The 14,278-nt window shown below is 41.1% G+C and overlaps 3 protein-coding genes across 5 annotated transcripts; all 3 read right to left on the reverse strand.

The window, feature by feature from the left end:
- Window positions 1-532: 532 nt before the first annotated feature.
- On the reverse strand, window positions 533-14,027 carry LOC117550568 (histone H2B 1.2). Of its 3 annotated transcripts, none has more exons than XM_034222981.1 (2): window positions 13,975-14,027; window positions 533-1,095 (listed from the first exon to the last, which is right to left on the reverse strand). In XM_034222981.1, the coding sequence occupies exons 1-2, from the start codon at window positions 14,008-14,010 to the stop codon at window positions 754-756; spliced, it is 378 nt and encodes a 125-aa protein (XP_034078872.1). In that variant the 5' UTR covers window positions 14,011-14,027; the 3' UTR covers window positions 533-753. The 3 variants fall into 3 exon arrangements, with proteins under 3 accessions (XP_034078872.1, XP_034078871.1, XP_034078873.1); XM_034222980.1 differs by having other exon boundaries at window positions 533-1,083; window positions 13,963-14,027; XM_034222982.1 differs by having other exon boundaries at window positions 533-1,045; window positions 13,925-14,027.
- Window positions 8,291-9,515, reverse strand: LOC117550550 (histone H1-like). The gene has a single exon (XM_034222964.1). It carries the CDS (start codon window positions 9,470-9,472, stop codon window positions 8,795-8,797), a length of 678 nt encoding a protein of 225 aa, XP_034078855.1. The 5' UTR covers window positions 9,473-9,515; the 3' UTR covers window positions 8,291-8,794.
- LOC117550583 (histone H4) lies at window positions 11,945-12,506 on the reverse strand. The gene has a single exon (XM_034222996.1). It carries the CDS (start codon window positions 12,488-12,490, stop codon window positions 12,179-12,181), a length of 312 nt encoding a protein of 103 aa, XP_034078887.1. The 5' UTR covers window positions 12,491-12,506; the 3' UTR covers window positions 11,945-12,178.
- Window positions 14,028-14,278: the final 251 nt, after the last annotated feature.

Genomic DNA, 14,278 nt, shown 5'->3' on the forward strand with positions numbered 1-14,278 from the left:
AAATACATGCAGCTGTAACGTGGGCTAAACATTTAACGGAAACAAAATGATCATCAGTTTTAACTTATTTGTGTAGATTGTAATTTGTGTGATGTCTACTTTTGTTATCTTTAATATTTTGAGGACATCTCTTATTTCATATTATGATTATGTGTATTCATAAAGGTCTATAACGTATGTCTTCTCAAAATGTATATAGTTCTATTTTATTTTGATTATTTTGCTAGGTATTCTTCATTCTGTGTATTTGTATGCACCAAATATACCAAAGCAAATACCCTGTATGTGTTAACCTACTCGGTAATACAACCTATTCTCATTCGTATACATACACTGTACATACATTATTATATTTGCAGCACTTAAGATACAATATAGCTTTATTTGTTAAGCATTAAACCTCCAGGTGGAAGTGATGTAGATAAACAGAAATTGAAGAGATATACAACAATTACAGAGCTCAGCTTAAAGTATTAAATATGTAAAATTAACAACATGTAAATAGTTAAAGAAAGATCACAGGAAGATAATCCAAGTGAGTATAGCAGTTTAATGTCATTGCCACCAATACATTATTTAAAAGACAGCTTTTCATAAATAAATGGTGTTAACTTGTACCATGTATTATTTTAGTTATATTAAAAAGGCAACTATGTTGATGTATATCGGGACACTTTGAAAGAGGAAAGCAGCAGTAGAGGAAGTGGGTGGCTCTTAAAAGAGCCGTTGGTTTGTAGCAGCAGCGGCAACAGGTTACTTGGAGCTCGTGTACTTGGTCACGGCCTTGGTGCCCTCAGACACGGCGTGCTTGGCCAGCTCTCCGGGCAGCAGCAGGCGGACGGCGGTCTGGATCTCCCTGGAGGTGATGGTGGAGCGCTTGTTGTAGTGAGCCAGACGGGAGGCCTCCCCGGCGATGCGCTCAAAGATGTCGCTCACGAAGCAGTTCATGATGCCCATGGCCTTGGAGGAGATGCCGGTGTCGGGGTGCACCTGCTTCATCACTTTGTACACGTAGATGGCGTAGCTCTCCTTCCTGGACTTCCTCCTCTTCTTGCCGGTCTTGCTGGGGGTCTTGGTGACCGCCTTCTTGGAGCCCTTCTTGGGCGCTTTCACGCTGGCTGCTTCAGGCATGATCAAAGGTTGTGGGTTCTCAAAGTAGAATGTATTCACCGAGAGACAGCGTGGTCTATTTATATTCATGCGATGCAAATGAGACTGTGCTGTTGCTCGCACGGGATTGGTTGGGTACTGAGCATGCGCAAAACAAATCACCCTTTGAGCATAGTTTTTAAGAACAGAAGAGAAACATGTTTTTTAATTGAAATCTAAATAATGAAATAAACCAAAAAAGACTTGATACATTAAAGTATATTGTTTGTTCAGATTAAGATAAAATATAAAATGGTTGAAGAACTTGGTCTTTTAAAAACTGAAAATGATAACCTAAATCAAGAAATATGATCAGGGCTGCACATAACTGGTGCGCAAGTGCGCATGCGCACCTCCGCCAAAAAAAGAGCACCGGGTCATTTGAAAAAAGGCGCATTTGCGTACCAAAATTGAGAGAGGGAGAGGGAGAGAGAGAAGGGAGAAGAGAAAAGAGATGAGAGAGAAGAAAGAAAAGAGAAGAGAGAGAGAGGAGAGAGAGAGAAAGAAAGATATTTGCGAGTTGCATATGAACTCAGGGTCGGCCCGTAGCTCTGGCGTTATAGATGTTCGCCTAGGGCGCCAGATCTGTGGAGGCGCTGCGCTGACAGTTCTGGGAGGGAAAAAACATGTTGACCGTTGGGGCTCATCCTAATTTTCGGCCTTGATGTAACAACATTCATAATTAAGTAAATGTAACACCCTTTTCACCCCGGTTACATGTTTCATTTGCCCTGTACGATGGGCGCTGTAAGTGATGAAAATGGGGGATGTTGGCTTATCTGGCAACCGCAGCTCACAGCCAAAATGTGAGGGAGAGAGGGAGAGAGGGAGGGTCACGGTACCGGCGCTGTTGTTATTAGCATCTGGTGCTAGCTGCTCTAACGGATATAAGAAGAAGATGTTTCTACAATGATGTGGAGGGAGAGTCCTCTCCAGTCAGACTGAGAGGCTGATAACTACAGCTCAGTGAGGTAAAGGACTCTGAGTGTTTAGATAGTTCACTTTAGTCTAAGTTCAAACGGTTTGGTCACAATTTATGTAAACACATATTTCCAAGGCACTCCTTTATAATTATTGGGATAAACAGGTTTGAAATCATTCCAATGTATACTATAGGACAGTAACCAGACATATCCTTTAAAACTGGAGAGATAAAAAAAAATGCATAAATAAATGTTAAGGTAAAATAAGATATGAATGAACAACACAAATAAAATAAGTTACATTCATTTGTTATTGGCTATGGTAGGCTATTGGTTATGTTCACATACTTATTTGATTACATCCACTTGTCTAAGATGACAACAGAGACTTTCCCAAACCCAGCTGTTGACTTGTGGATGCAAGCAGCTAATCGCAGACTCAACCAGAGAGAGAGAAGTAGGCCTACATCATCAGCTACCATGTCTGACAGAGAGGAAGACAGTGAGGAGAACAGTCAGGAGGGGAGTGATGACAGCTTGTAGGATTACTGCTCGTGCTAATGTTGTCTTGTGTTCAGCTCTGCATGTGTGTTCTGTGTTCACCTCTGCATGTGTGTTCTGTGTTCACCTCTGCATGTGTGTTCTGTGTTCACCTCTGCATGTGTGTTCTGTGTTCACCTCTGCATGTGTGTTCTGTGTTCACCTCTGCATGTGTGTTCTGTGTTCACCTCTGCATGTGTGTTCTGTGTTCACCTCTGCATGTGTGTTCAGTGCCGTGTGTCTGGCAAATAAATTCAAGACCCCCTCAAAAGTTACGGTTTATTTCGTTTTAAGGATGAGCACCAAGCAACATCTCCAGGTGCTCCTTTGAGAACCAGGGCAAAAAAGTGATGTGCACCCGTGAATATGATATCATTCATAAACAATCAGATACTATATTACCCAACGCAATCTAGTACAAGCCATTCAAACTGGTCAACAAAGAAAGCATTTCATAGTATTTCTAGAGATTACATGAAGGCTTCCCTGATGCCTTTATAACAAACCTGTAAATGTCTGAATTGAATCGAGTGTGTGCGTGAATGCAAATGTTTTTAGGTAAAGGGCTTTCTTGTATTTATATATGTGATTCATGGAGTAAGATAATGATTCCATGTGGAGACATTTTCTATGTGTTTATTCTTCGACGTTAAGAAGAAAGTAACTCTGTCTCAGTTCTCACCAGACTATATAGGAGCGCAGCTGTACGCTCATTGGTCAGATTGACCCGTAACTGTGATCGTCCAATCAGAAAACAGGTCGGTCTGCCGCCTGAATTATTTTCAGAATGAGACGTTAAAGTTTACATTTGTATTTTCTGAAATAGTTTGCACCCGTTCAAAGATGAATATAAACTCCTGTAATTTAAGAAGCGAAAGTCTCAATGTGTGGAGAACATTAAGACATTCATAAAGGTGTCATACTTAATGTTTATTTACAGTGTGTAATTAACTTATTAAATAATATATTCCGTATTATAACTCAAATGACACACCCACCGAAATACATGCAGCTGTAACGTGGGCTAAACATTTAACGGAAACAAAATGATCATCAGTTTTAACTTATTTGTGTAGATTGTAATTTGTTTAATGTCTACTTTTGTTATCTTTAATATTTTGAGGACATCTCTTATTTCATATTATGATTATGTGTATTCATAAAGGTCTGTAACGTATGTCTTCTCAAAATGCATATAGTTCTATTTTATTTTGAATATTTTGCTAGGTATTCTTCATTCTGTGTATTTGTATGCACCAAATATACCACATTTTTAGAAAACTTTATTTTATATTATTTGGTCAGTACATGATATACACAAGTTACATTAATAATACACATAAAACACAATGAATAAATATATAAATAACATAAAGAGAGCACGTTTATATTCCAGTGAGACTCAGCTCGGTCACAGACTCAAAACGCCCCATGGCTGAGTCTGGGATTTGTCCAGGGTTTTTCTTCTCCTTAGTTCAGTAAGTATTTGTTTCACGATGGTGCCACTGTTTATGATCGTCTGATTTAGTACCATGTTGCACCTTGTTTTCCAGATCTTCATACATGTGATACAAATTACCAGCTGAAAAAGGTCCCTGTGTTTATTGTCCATCCCCTCATCCAGAATACAATACATGATTGAGATATAATTTACATTGAAGTCTAACCCGATGCCCCGTAGGAGCGACCACACCTCCTGAGCTCTGTAGCAGTCCATGAGGAGGTGCTGGAGAGTCTCGTCCTCCTCACAGTTAATCATGGGGCATGTTCTAGTTTTCACATAGCAGCTCCATGAGACCACAGCTCTGACCGCAAGTCTGTTGACTGATATCAGCCACCTCACGTCTCTCATGCTCTCCGATAACTGTTTACTTTTTACTAATTTCAAGACTTCGTTACCTTCGTCAGGTGTTAGGTTTTTGTACGCTATAACACCTCCATATTTGAAATCGATTATCATTTTAAAAATTACTCTATTCGGTAGTCCGATCCAATCAATCTCTAAATGCTGAACTTCAGTTGTGAAGTCACCATAAAGTAACTTGTGGTCCATTTCTAGCTCTTCTTTTCTTCCATCCCATTCCTCCATCCTCAACCCAAGGTGCTTTCCTATCGATTGCAGCAGAGATGTTTTTTACAAAGGTGATGTTTAGTTGAACGCCCAGGTCTATGGCTCCCAGGCCTCCATATTCCCTACTCTTAAATAACACATTACGTTTAGCAACCTCCCTTGTTGTACCCCACACCAAATTGACACACTGTTTGTTTAATTGCATCATTATTTGGGCTGGTGGGGGGAAGATGTTTGCTAGAAAAAGGATCTTGCTGAGTATGAATGATTTTATTATGTTTATTCTTGATTTCTAATTTGTATTTTTATTCTCCCAGTGTTTAACTTGTTCTTTGACTTCACTTAGTTTCTTCTCCCAATTGAGTTCAGCACAGTTGTCGCTACAAATAGTTATTCCAAGTATTTTAATTTCTTTTTTCACGTGAATGTTAATGTCACATTTGGCATCGTCGGTGCCGATCCAAACACCTTCAGTTTAGCTGTGGTTTAATTTAGCTCCTGATGCCAATTCATATAGGTTTAGGTGGTTTGTTAGAACATCCATTTCCTGTTGGTTTTTATTATAACAGTAACATCGTCTGCAGGCGATGGCAGTTATTTTGGGCGCATGGCCAACTGGTGTTCCTGATATGAACCTGTCATTGTTTGTTATTTTAATGAGTGGACTTATGGCTAGCACGTACAGAGCTGCGCTTAGAGGGCACCCCTGCTGCTTAACCCCTCTCTCAACATTGAATGCATTTGTTAACACAACGTTTACATTTACACAGACATAAGATTTAAAATACAGACACTTAATCATGTTTATGAAGGCTTCAGGAAATCCGTAGGCCTTCATCACCGACCATAAGTAATCCCTGGATAAATAGTGGAAGGCTTTCTTTTGATCAAGTCCAATAATTAAAAAAACTTTCTTCCTCCGGTCTTGCCTCTTCCTGACATTTTCTGTTTAGGTTAGCAGAAAACAATACTTCCTCATCGATTGGTGGTGGTCTATAGAGTGAACATCTGGCCGCTGATTGGTCAGGTCGAGTGGTACTACCATCGACCAATCAGAGAAGCGTTAGTCCATTCACTGTGTCAAGTACAAAATACCTCACATAATTAAATCATCGAATAACATATACTATAAAATAGATCTGACTATACACATAGACTCAAACAATATAGTGTATTCTTAGAGAAATATTTTAAAATAAAGTATACTTTAAAGCAGAGGTTCTCAATTGTTTTTCAGCCAAGGACCCCTTACAAGATAGAGAATACACCAAGGACCCCTTACAAGATAGAGAATACACCAAGGACCCCTTACAAGATAGAGAATACACCAAGGACCCCTTACAAGATAGAGAATACACCAAGGACCCCCTCATTCTGATTTGTGATTTTGGGCTATATAAATAAAAATTGACTTGATTTGACTTGTATGTCCCTTGGAATAATCTAGCCTATTTTTTACACTTCTATAGTCTTAGTTATGTGAAAGAACAACACAAGAGAAATGTATTAGAAAGATATTAGATATGTATTAAAAATATTTGCACCATCTCAACACAGAATACCCATAAAACAATCAATCAATTAGCTGCAAGTAACACTGTACCTAAACAAAATATCAAAGGGAAATCAAGAGAAAAGTGATCATTTGAAGTGCATTTCAGAACACACACACACACACTCACACACACACACACACACACACAGATAACACATCAAGTGTTTCACTCTTACTTAAATGATTTATAAAAGTCTAATCACAAAATAAATGCAGGCTATAAACAATTGAACACATGCCTGCATTGCAACATATATCAAGTAAATTGCAAAACAGCTGTAACTGCATTGCTACAATCCCAAACCACTACTTGTAATGGCAGCCAGCTCTGGACACTATTGGAGTGATGCAAGGCAGTCCATGAAGCTGATTGCTTCTCTCTGCAAGTGAAGACACGCAAGGTGTGGCCCTTAGTGTGGGTGGGACCTTGGACATGCTGCGTGATGTTAAAGCATTCCAATAGTGACAGAAACTCAGCGGCAAAGGTGCTGGAGTCCACGTGGATGTTAAAATCACATATAGCAGCAGATTGAGGTGACAAGCTCAGACAACTCAGACATGAATGAGGTGGAAGGTTTGGGGGGGGCGGTAAATGAGGACGACCTGCTGCTTTGAGGGGGCAGCCACTGAGAAGGCAATGCACTCAAGTGAGATTTTATTCGTCACAAGCAGCTGTTTGACAGGGATATCTGCTCTGTGGATGACTGCCAGCCCACCACCACGACCAATGGAGCGGGGCTGTTGGAGATAAGCATAACCTGGGGGGGTGGCTAGGTTGAGTGTGAGGAAGTCCAGTTGGTTTTGCCATGTCTCAGTGAGGCAGAGAAAATCCAATTTCCTATCAATGATGATTTCATTAATAAGTGATGCTTTGTTGTTAAGGGAGCGGGTATTTAACAACATGAATGTGTGGGAGTTGTTATATGTTGCAATGGCTGTAAAACAGTGATGCCATCAACACCGGCCAAGGGCTTCAGGTTAACACTGCACACGTGTGGTTTGTTGTGATGACGTAAGTGGGCGGTGACGGGGCGCCGGGACCACACAGTTGGGATAGTGTCAGCTGAGCCGGTGTAAACAAACCCACGTTTGGAACCTCTGTGGACATACCTGGGTCTGCCAACTCGTAACAGCCCGAGGTATTCAATGACTGGCAGACATAGAGGGGGTGTAGTGAAGTGGTTGATCCTAAAAAGTTGCGAGGCGGAGTAACGAAGCATCACGATGGTATGATGCTAACGTTAGCACAGCGTTAGCTGTGGTCGCGGATCGGCCGGGAGAATGCGCTATCAGCAAAGAGTACAGATGAACCAGGACAGCAGGCAGCCTGTCCAGGAGGCGACTCAAGGACGGACAGCACTGAGGAGAGATGGTGGAAGTTGAAGAAGTTTGCCGCAGAGGAGCACCGGTGGTGGCCAGAGCAGGCTAACCTGAGCAGGTAGAACTAGGCTAGCTTCTGATCGCCGTCAGACTGGCTGGTGGAGGACCGTTGTTGTGTCTTTTGTGGCAGAACAAAATCAAACAGCAGCTAAGCAGGTGATACAGTGAAGCAGGATCGGGATTCAAAACGGGAAAATGAGACGGAGAATCGGGCTTGTCGTCAGATGGAGCCACTAACGTTAGCGATAGCGTTAGCCCTGAAGCAGGAGCAACATTAGCAGGTGTAGCAGGGTGGACAGGTCGGAAGCGGAGCATCCGTAAAAAGTTGCGATCGGGTGTTACAAAAGTGTCCAGAACAGCGTGTGCAAGCCACTGCACGTCTGGAAACTGAGGTAGAAACGTTGGTCCAAAACTCGGCAGATACATTTTCGGACAGAGAAGCGGCGAACAGACAACGCCAGCGTCCTCTCTCTCCAAAAGTGTTGCGTCACAAAAACAAAACAAAAAATCGAATGAATCGGAAAACTTTTCACGGACCCCCTGGCAGAGTGCCACGGACCCCCGGGGGGGCGCGGACCCCACTTTGAGAACCACTGCTTTAAAGGATCAAAGTGAAGCACACTATAAGATAGTTTGGCATGCTGAAGTGACAAAACAAATGACCAATGTGACCATTAAAGTATATCCAATATAATCTAATTATTAAACATACAAAATAAAGTAAAATAATGTATTTATTATCAAAATCAGGAGCTAATCCGATCTCCTCAAGTACAAGTGAATTAATGTGTAATAATAGTCACAATTATATGTAGCATTAAATAAGTTTCGATGTACATTTATATGAAGTTATATAGGCCTACAAAATATTTACATAGGGTTTATACACTATCAAGTATATGGGAAAATATGTATGTTGTGAGTGACTGTCAGAGGAGCCTTCTGTGAAGTGAATGTCTACTAATATAGCAACATAATAGAATGTGTTGTAAAATTAACTAACTTATACGATAATGATAAATAACCACAATATCTTCTGGTTTTGCAAATAAATATGCAGCAGACTTTAACAAACTTGTATTTATGCTAAATTAAATATTAAAACAGGAGAGTGCTCTTTCGGTGTATGTGGGTGGCTCTTAAAAGAGCCTTTTGGAGATGAAGTAGAGGATCTGTTTACTTCCTCGATGATTTCCTGGCTGGTGCCTTCTTCACAGCTTTCTTGGGGGTTACTGTCTTCTTGGGGGTCGCTGCCTTCTTGGGGGTCGCTGCCTTCTTGGGGGTCGCTGCCTTCTTGGGGGTCGCTGCCTTCTTGGGGGTCGCTGCCTTCTTGGCCGCCACCTTCTTCTTCGGGCTCTTAGTGATGTTCTTCACGGGGGTTTTCTTGGCAGCAGTAGCAGGCTTCTTCGCTACCTTCTTGGGAGTTACTGCCTTCTTGGCTGCTGGCTTCTTAGCGGCGGGTTTCTTCGCTGCTGCTGCTGCCGGCTTCTTGGCTTTGGCTGCGGGCTTCTTCGCTGCCTTCTTGGGCTTCTCGGCGGCCTTGGCTGCCTTGAAGGAGCCGCTGGCTCCGATTCCCTTGACCTGCACCAGGGCTCCATTCTCGAGTAACCTCTTCACGGCACGTTTAATGTGAGCGGTGTGTTCGTAGCCCTGAGCGGCCAGCGCCTTCTTGACCGCGATGTAAGAGATCCCTTTACGGTCCTTGGAGGCGGTGACCGCCTTCAAGATGAGCTCAGCGGCTCCGGGACCAACCTTCTTGGCCGGCTTGGCTGCCTTCTTCTTCGGGGACTTGGCTGGTGCCTTTGCCGGGGCGGCGGCGGCGGAGACTTCAGTGGGAGCTTCTTCTGTGGCCATGATGCTGTCAGGAGGATTCTCGGTCTGATGAGACGGAGAGAGAAATCCCAGCGAAGAGAGGAACTTAAACTCACCATGAGAACCGTAGAGACTCAACTCAGTGGCTCACACAGGAGCTGCAGAAAAACTGTGCCACTTTGTGCTTTCTCTTCAGATAAAACTGTAAAAAATACACATTTAGAGAACGAGTTGAATTTCAAAGGTTAATCGAATTGATAGCGAATTACTTTATCTTCATATAGAAGCGAAATAAAGCTTTAAATATTGTTGTGTTTTCATTGGGAAGGCTTTAAACCTCCTAAAACTGCTGCCGTGAGAAGGACTCATCTGCGACTTTTTCCTATAAATGATCTCCTGAACAACTTATAATGCTTCATATTCTCAATAAAACTAGTAATATAGTTAGGCGAGATGTTGTTTTAAAGACTCAAGGTGAAAAAAGGCAGTAGTTGTAAACAATTATTTGTTAAACAGAGGTAATTCTGCTGTCTGCAAACACACTCCCATCAGGACAGGCCCTGGCTGTGTTTTAAATACAGTCTTTGTTACTCAACAGTGAGAGACCTTCATTTAGCACAGCTTTTCTCATGTACATCACAATACAACTATATTGATATAGTAGTATGATTTATAATAACAATCTGAAATGTGTTAGACAGATGATATATCTAACCCTGTAATGACAGAAAGGCTCTCATACAGACACGCACTCCCTCTGGTAGTATATGAACTCCCTTTAACTGTCAAACTTGTTTTTTATCGAATTCTGAGAAAAATGAAAAGTAATTTATTCTTGACGCAAACACGGGATCATGAAATCAAATTAATAATACCCATAAAACCTCTTTGTGTTATACTGTGATCAGAATAATTACATTCAAGGAGATTTAGAAACGTATGACCCTTGTTTGATATAATTTGATTAGTACAAGTTATTTATTCGCCAAATTGCTGCCCTCTTATTGCTATTGTGTTTTTACATTTCAGATACTTCTGAGCATAACTGTCATAACATGCTTTGAATATGCGATATAGTCTGAGGTATTGTTCTAATTTGTCAAGAAATGTGTTATTTTTTGTATAATTTATTTAATGAGAAAATGCAAATGTCCCTGTTTTGTGGTGAATAAAGATTATCCTATGCTAAATTCCACTATCCCTTATTTCTTGTTTCTTTTTTACTTATGTGCAAAAAAATATAACGGATACATCGCCTTTTTTAAGAACCTATCTCATGGAAAATGAGCATTATGAGTTGGGCAACAACCTAAACAACTGCAGTTCAGACAGATCAAAGCGTCTAACAAGTGACATGTAATGTAATGTAGTTGTAGCCCCCTTGCCAGCGATTCTCTCTCTAGTTTAGCATACTCAGCCCGACTCAGCCTGGTTGTTGGCCCGCTAAGAACCTCGATTTTATGGGGCCAGAAAAACTGTGAAATAGTACCCGCTAGCCGGTACTAGGCCAAGTGGAAACGCAACCAAACACGGGCCGGGCACAGCACGCTTAAACCGCGCTGTAGTGGAAATGTGCCATAAGTGAGCTATAAATCCACAACATTCATTACACTTCCTTTAACCTGTTGAGCCCCAAGCCGGGTTTCAGGTCTCAGGCTCGAGATGACATTCACAGAACAAATGACCATATCTTCCCTTCTAAAAGGGGACAATTAATAATCCTTGTTCTCAAAGCAATGATAAACCTGTGAGTTGGATGTAGAAAAGTCAGAATCAATATAGATGTTTTTTATTTTAAAGTAAATTCAGATTGAACACAGTAAAACATGTATAGTTTCCGTCCAAAAAAACCCCATTACTTAAAGTGAAAACCAGCCTTGAATGATGCGATCGGAGACTAAAAGCTTTAGGAATCCAAACTATAACATAATAAGTACCAGGGCTGCCTCTTGCCAACTTGTGGCCCCACACAAAGTGATGTGATGAGGCCCTCTGTGTCTCTGAGGATTATCAGTAATCATTTCAAAGTGACACAGAGACATTGGATTAACCTTCAGCAGCGTTTGTATGCGTTTTAATGCCAATGAACACAACTTTTGATCAGAAAACAGCAACGGTTTTGTTCGTGCAATATTGTTGTGCATGGGGCTTAACTGGCTAAGTGACTACTACATTCAACTGACTCCTTTTATTCTCAATTAAAGGTTCATTCCATTTTAATATACATCACATTTCAATTGTAAACATAAATATAATTTCTGAAAGATAAATCTTCCAATGTTGACATTTCACTAAACAGGCAACGTTTGAATGCAGATAATAGTTTCAGTGCAATAACATTGCACTTCTTAGACACTGTGCTGTTTAATTAATTGTTCTCATTATAAATGTGTAAAATTATTATTCACTGAACACACTTTACAGTCCAGTGCACAGTTCTCCTTTTACTAAGAATATTCACCCATGGTTAGATTGTATACCCATCATAAATATAAATAAATTACTACGAGTTAGTTTATTCTCTCAATTTGAGGTACAAACCACTTTGTTTAATAGTATTGACATTTTAACACAAGGGATTATACCCTTAATAATTACATGGATTTACATTTTCATACAGGACTTCAAGTTGTTGATATAATACAAAAAGATCAGATAAATTGTTCTTAAGCTATCACAAGGACAGAGGCTCTCAAAGTGAGGTGGGTGGCTCTTAAAAGAGCCTTTGTGTGTTTCAGTCAGATGAGTTTATCCCCCGAAGCCGTACAGGGTGCGGCCCTGCCTCTTCAGAGCGTACACCACATCCATGGCGGTCACCGTCTTCCTCTTGGCGTGCTCGGTGTAGGTGACGGCATCGCGGATCACGTTCTCCAGGAACACCTTCAGCACCCCGCGGGTCTCCTCGTAGATCAGACCGGATATACGCTTCACTCCGCCGCGGCGAGCCAGACGGCGGATGGCGGGCTTGGTGATGCCCTGGATGTTATCACGGAGCACTTTGCGGTGGCGCTTAGCGCCTCCTTTGCCGAGTCCCTTTCCGCCCTTTCCTCTTCCAGACATAATTGCAGAGTTGTGTAAAAACTGTGAATGGACTTACTGTGGAGACCGTTGGTATTTATAGCCAGTCTGCGGACGTGGTTGAGATCTGTTCTGCGGAAGAAAACAAGCTAACAACAGAAAACATTTGAACGGTGATTTCACAATGAAGTTGCACAATTTCCGATCTGGGTCATTCTTTGATTTCCAGTGTTTAATAATAGGCTGTTTTAATTCAGCTGTTTATCATCGATAGCATTCATTGCATTTAACATTACCAAAAAGAAAATACTCTCTACTTGTATCATACTATACTATTGTATACGATTGGTATTACTACCAATATATTGCACCTTATACTATCTATATCTTATACTTCACTTTACTATTGTATTCTAGTTTATTATTATCTTTTCATTTTGGAATATTTAAACACCAATGAAAATCTTAATTGAAATACATAAAACTATGATGTACACAGTTTACTGTCACTTTCCCTCAGAAGGTTTTCTTTAGTTGTATTGTTTTCTATATTACTTTGCATTTGGATATCTTATTTTATTTACAACATTCAGACACTGATATGCAACTGTTACTGTCATGGTGTATTCTTTGGGCTTACCACAAAGTAGTTTATTTGCACTTTAACATTCATGATAAAATGCAGATATAATAATAATAAATAATGGATTACATTTTTTATTTAGAGCGTTTTGACAAGTTCTCAAAGCGCTCTACAATTACATATTACACATATTAGACATGTACATGTCAACATTACCAAGTGAACTAGTTTGTGCTCAAAGTAAATATAATGTTCATAGATTACTTGTTTGCTCCAACAGCAAAGATGAAACGGGTTCAATCCAAATGACATACCAATAAAGCGTAGGGTTTATTTGACTGTTATTGAGACCGGACTATTCCATGTTCTGGATTACTAGAAAATATCCATGAACACAAAACAAGGGTTGTTTTTGTCACTGGGCGTTTATTAGACATATTCATAATTCTCAAATATTCATTTAAACATGACGGCTGAGTTCACATCATGGATACATCTCAGGACAGCATCTAAACATGGGGTTAGATCTAAGGACAGCAGCAGTAGATGAAGTGGGTGGCTCTTAAAAGAGCCGTTAGTTTGTAGCAGCAGCGGCAACAGGTTACTTGGAGCTCGTGTACTTGGTCACGGCCTTGGTGCCCTCAGACACGGCGTGCTTGGCCAGCTCTCCGGGCAGCAGCAGGCGGACGGCGGTCTGGATCTCCCTGGAGGTGATGGTGGAGCGCTTGTTGTAGTGAGCCAGACGGGAGGCCTCCCCGGCGATGCGCTCAAAGATGTCGCTCACGAAGCAGTTCATGATGCCCATGGCCTTGGAGGAGATGCCGGTGTCGGGGTGCACCTGCTTCATCACTTTGTACACGTAGATGGCGTAGCTCTCCTTCCTGGACTTCCTCCTCTTCTTGCCGGTCTTGCTGGGGGTCTTGGTGACCGCCTTCTTGGAGCCCTTCTTGGGTACTGGAACCTTTGGTGGCTCAGGCATGGTTACGATTCTGGACTTCTCTGGTAAGTGAGGAAAGGGGATGCACGCTACTCCTACTTATACCCTTGTATGCAAATAGCACTGTGCGGTTGCCCCTTTGCTATTGGCTGGCTGGAAAATGACGTCAGTGCTTAACTGTTAGTTGGTGAAAGTGAAAGGTTTTCAACATTTACCTTTAATTTGCTATAACCATTTTGAAAACAGACACATGGTGAAAGTATATTTTATATTTTTGAGAATAATTGTATATTGCTCCCAATTAAGTTTT

Source organism: Gymnodraco acuticeps, unplaced genomic scaffold, assembly GCF_902827175.1.
Source record: "Gymnodraco acuticeps unplaced genomic scaffold, fGymAcu1.1, whole genome shotgun sequence".
Lineage (NCBI taxonomy): Eukaryota > Metazoa > Chordata > Actinopteri > Perciformes > Bathydraconidae > Gymnodraco > Gymnodraco acuticeps.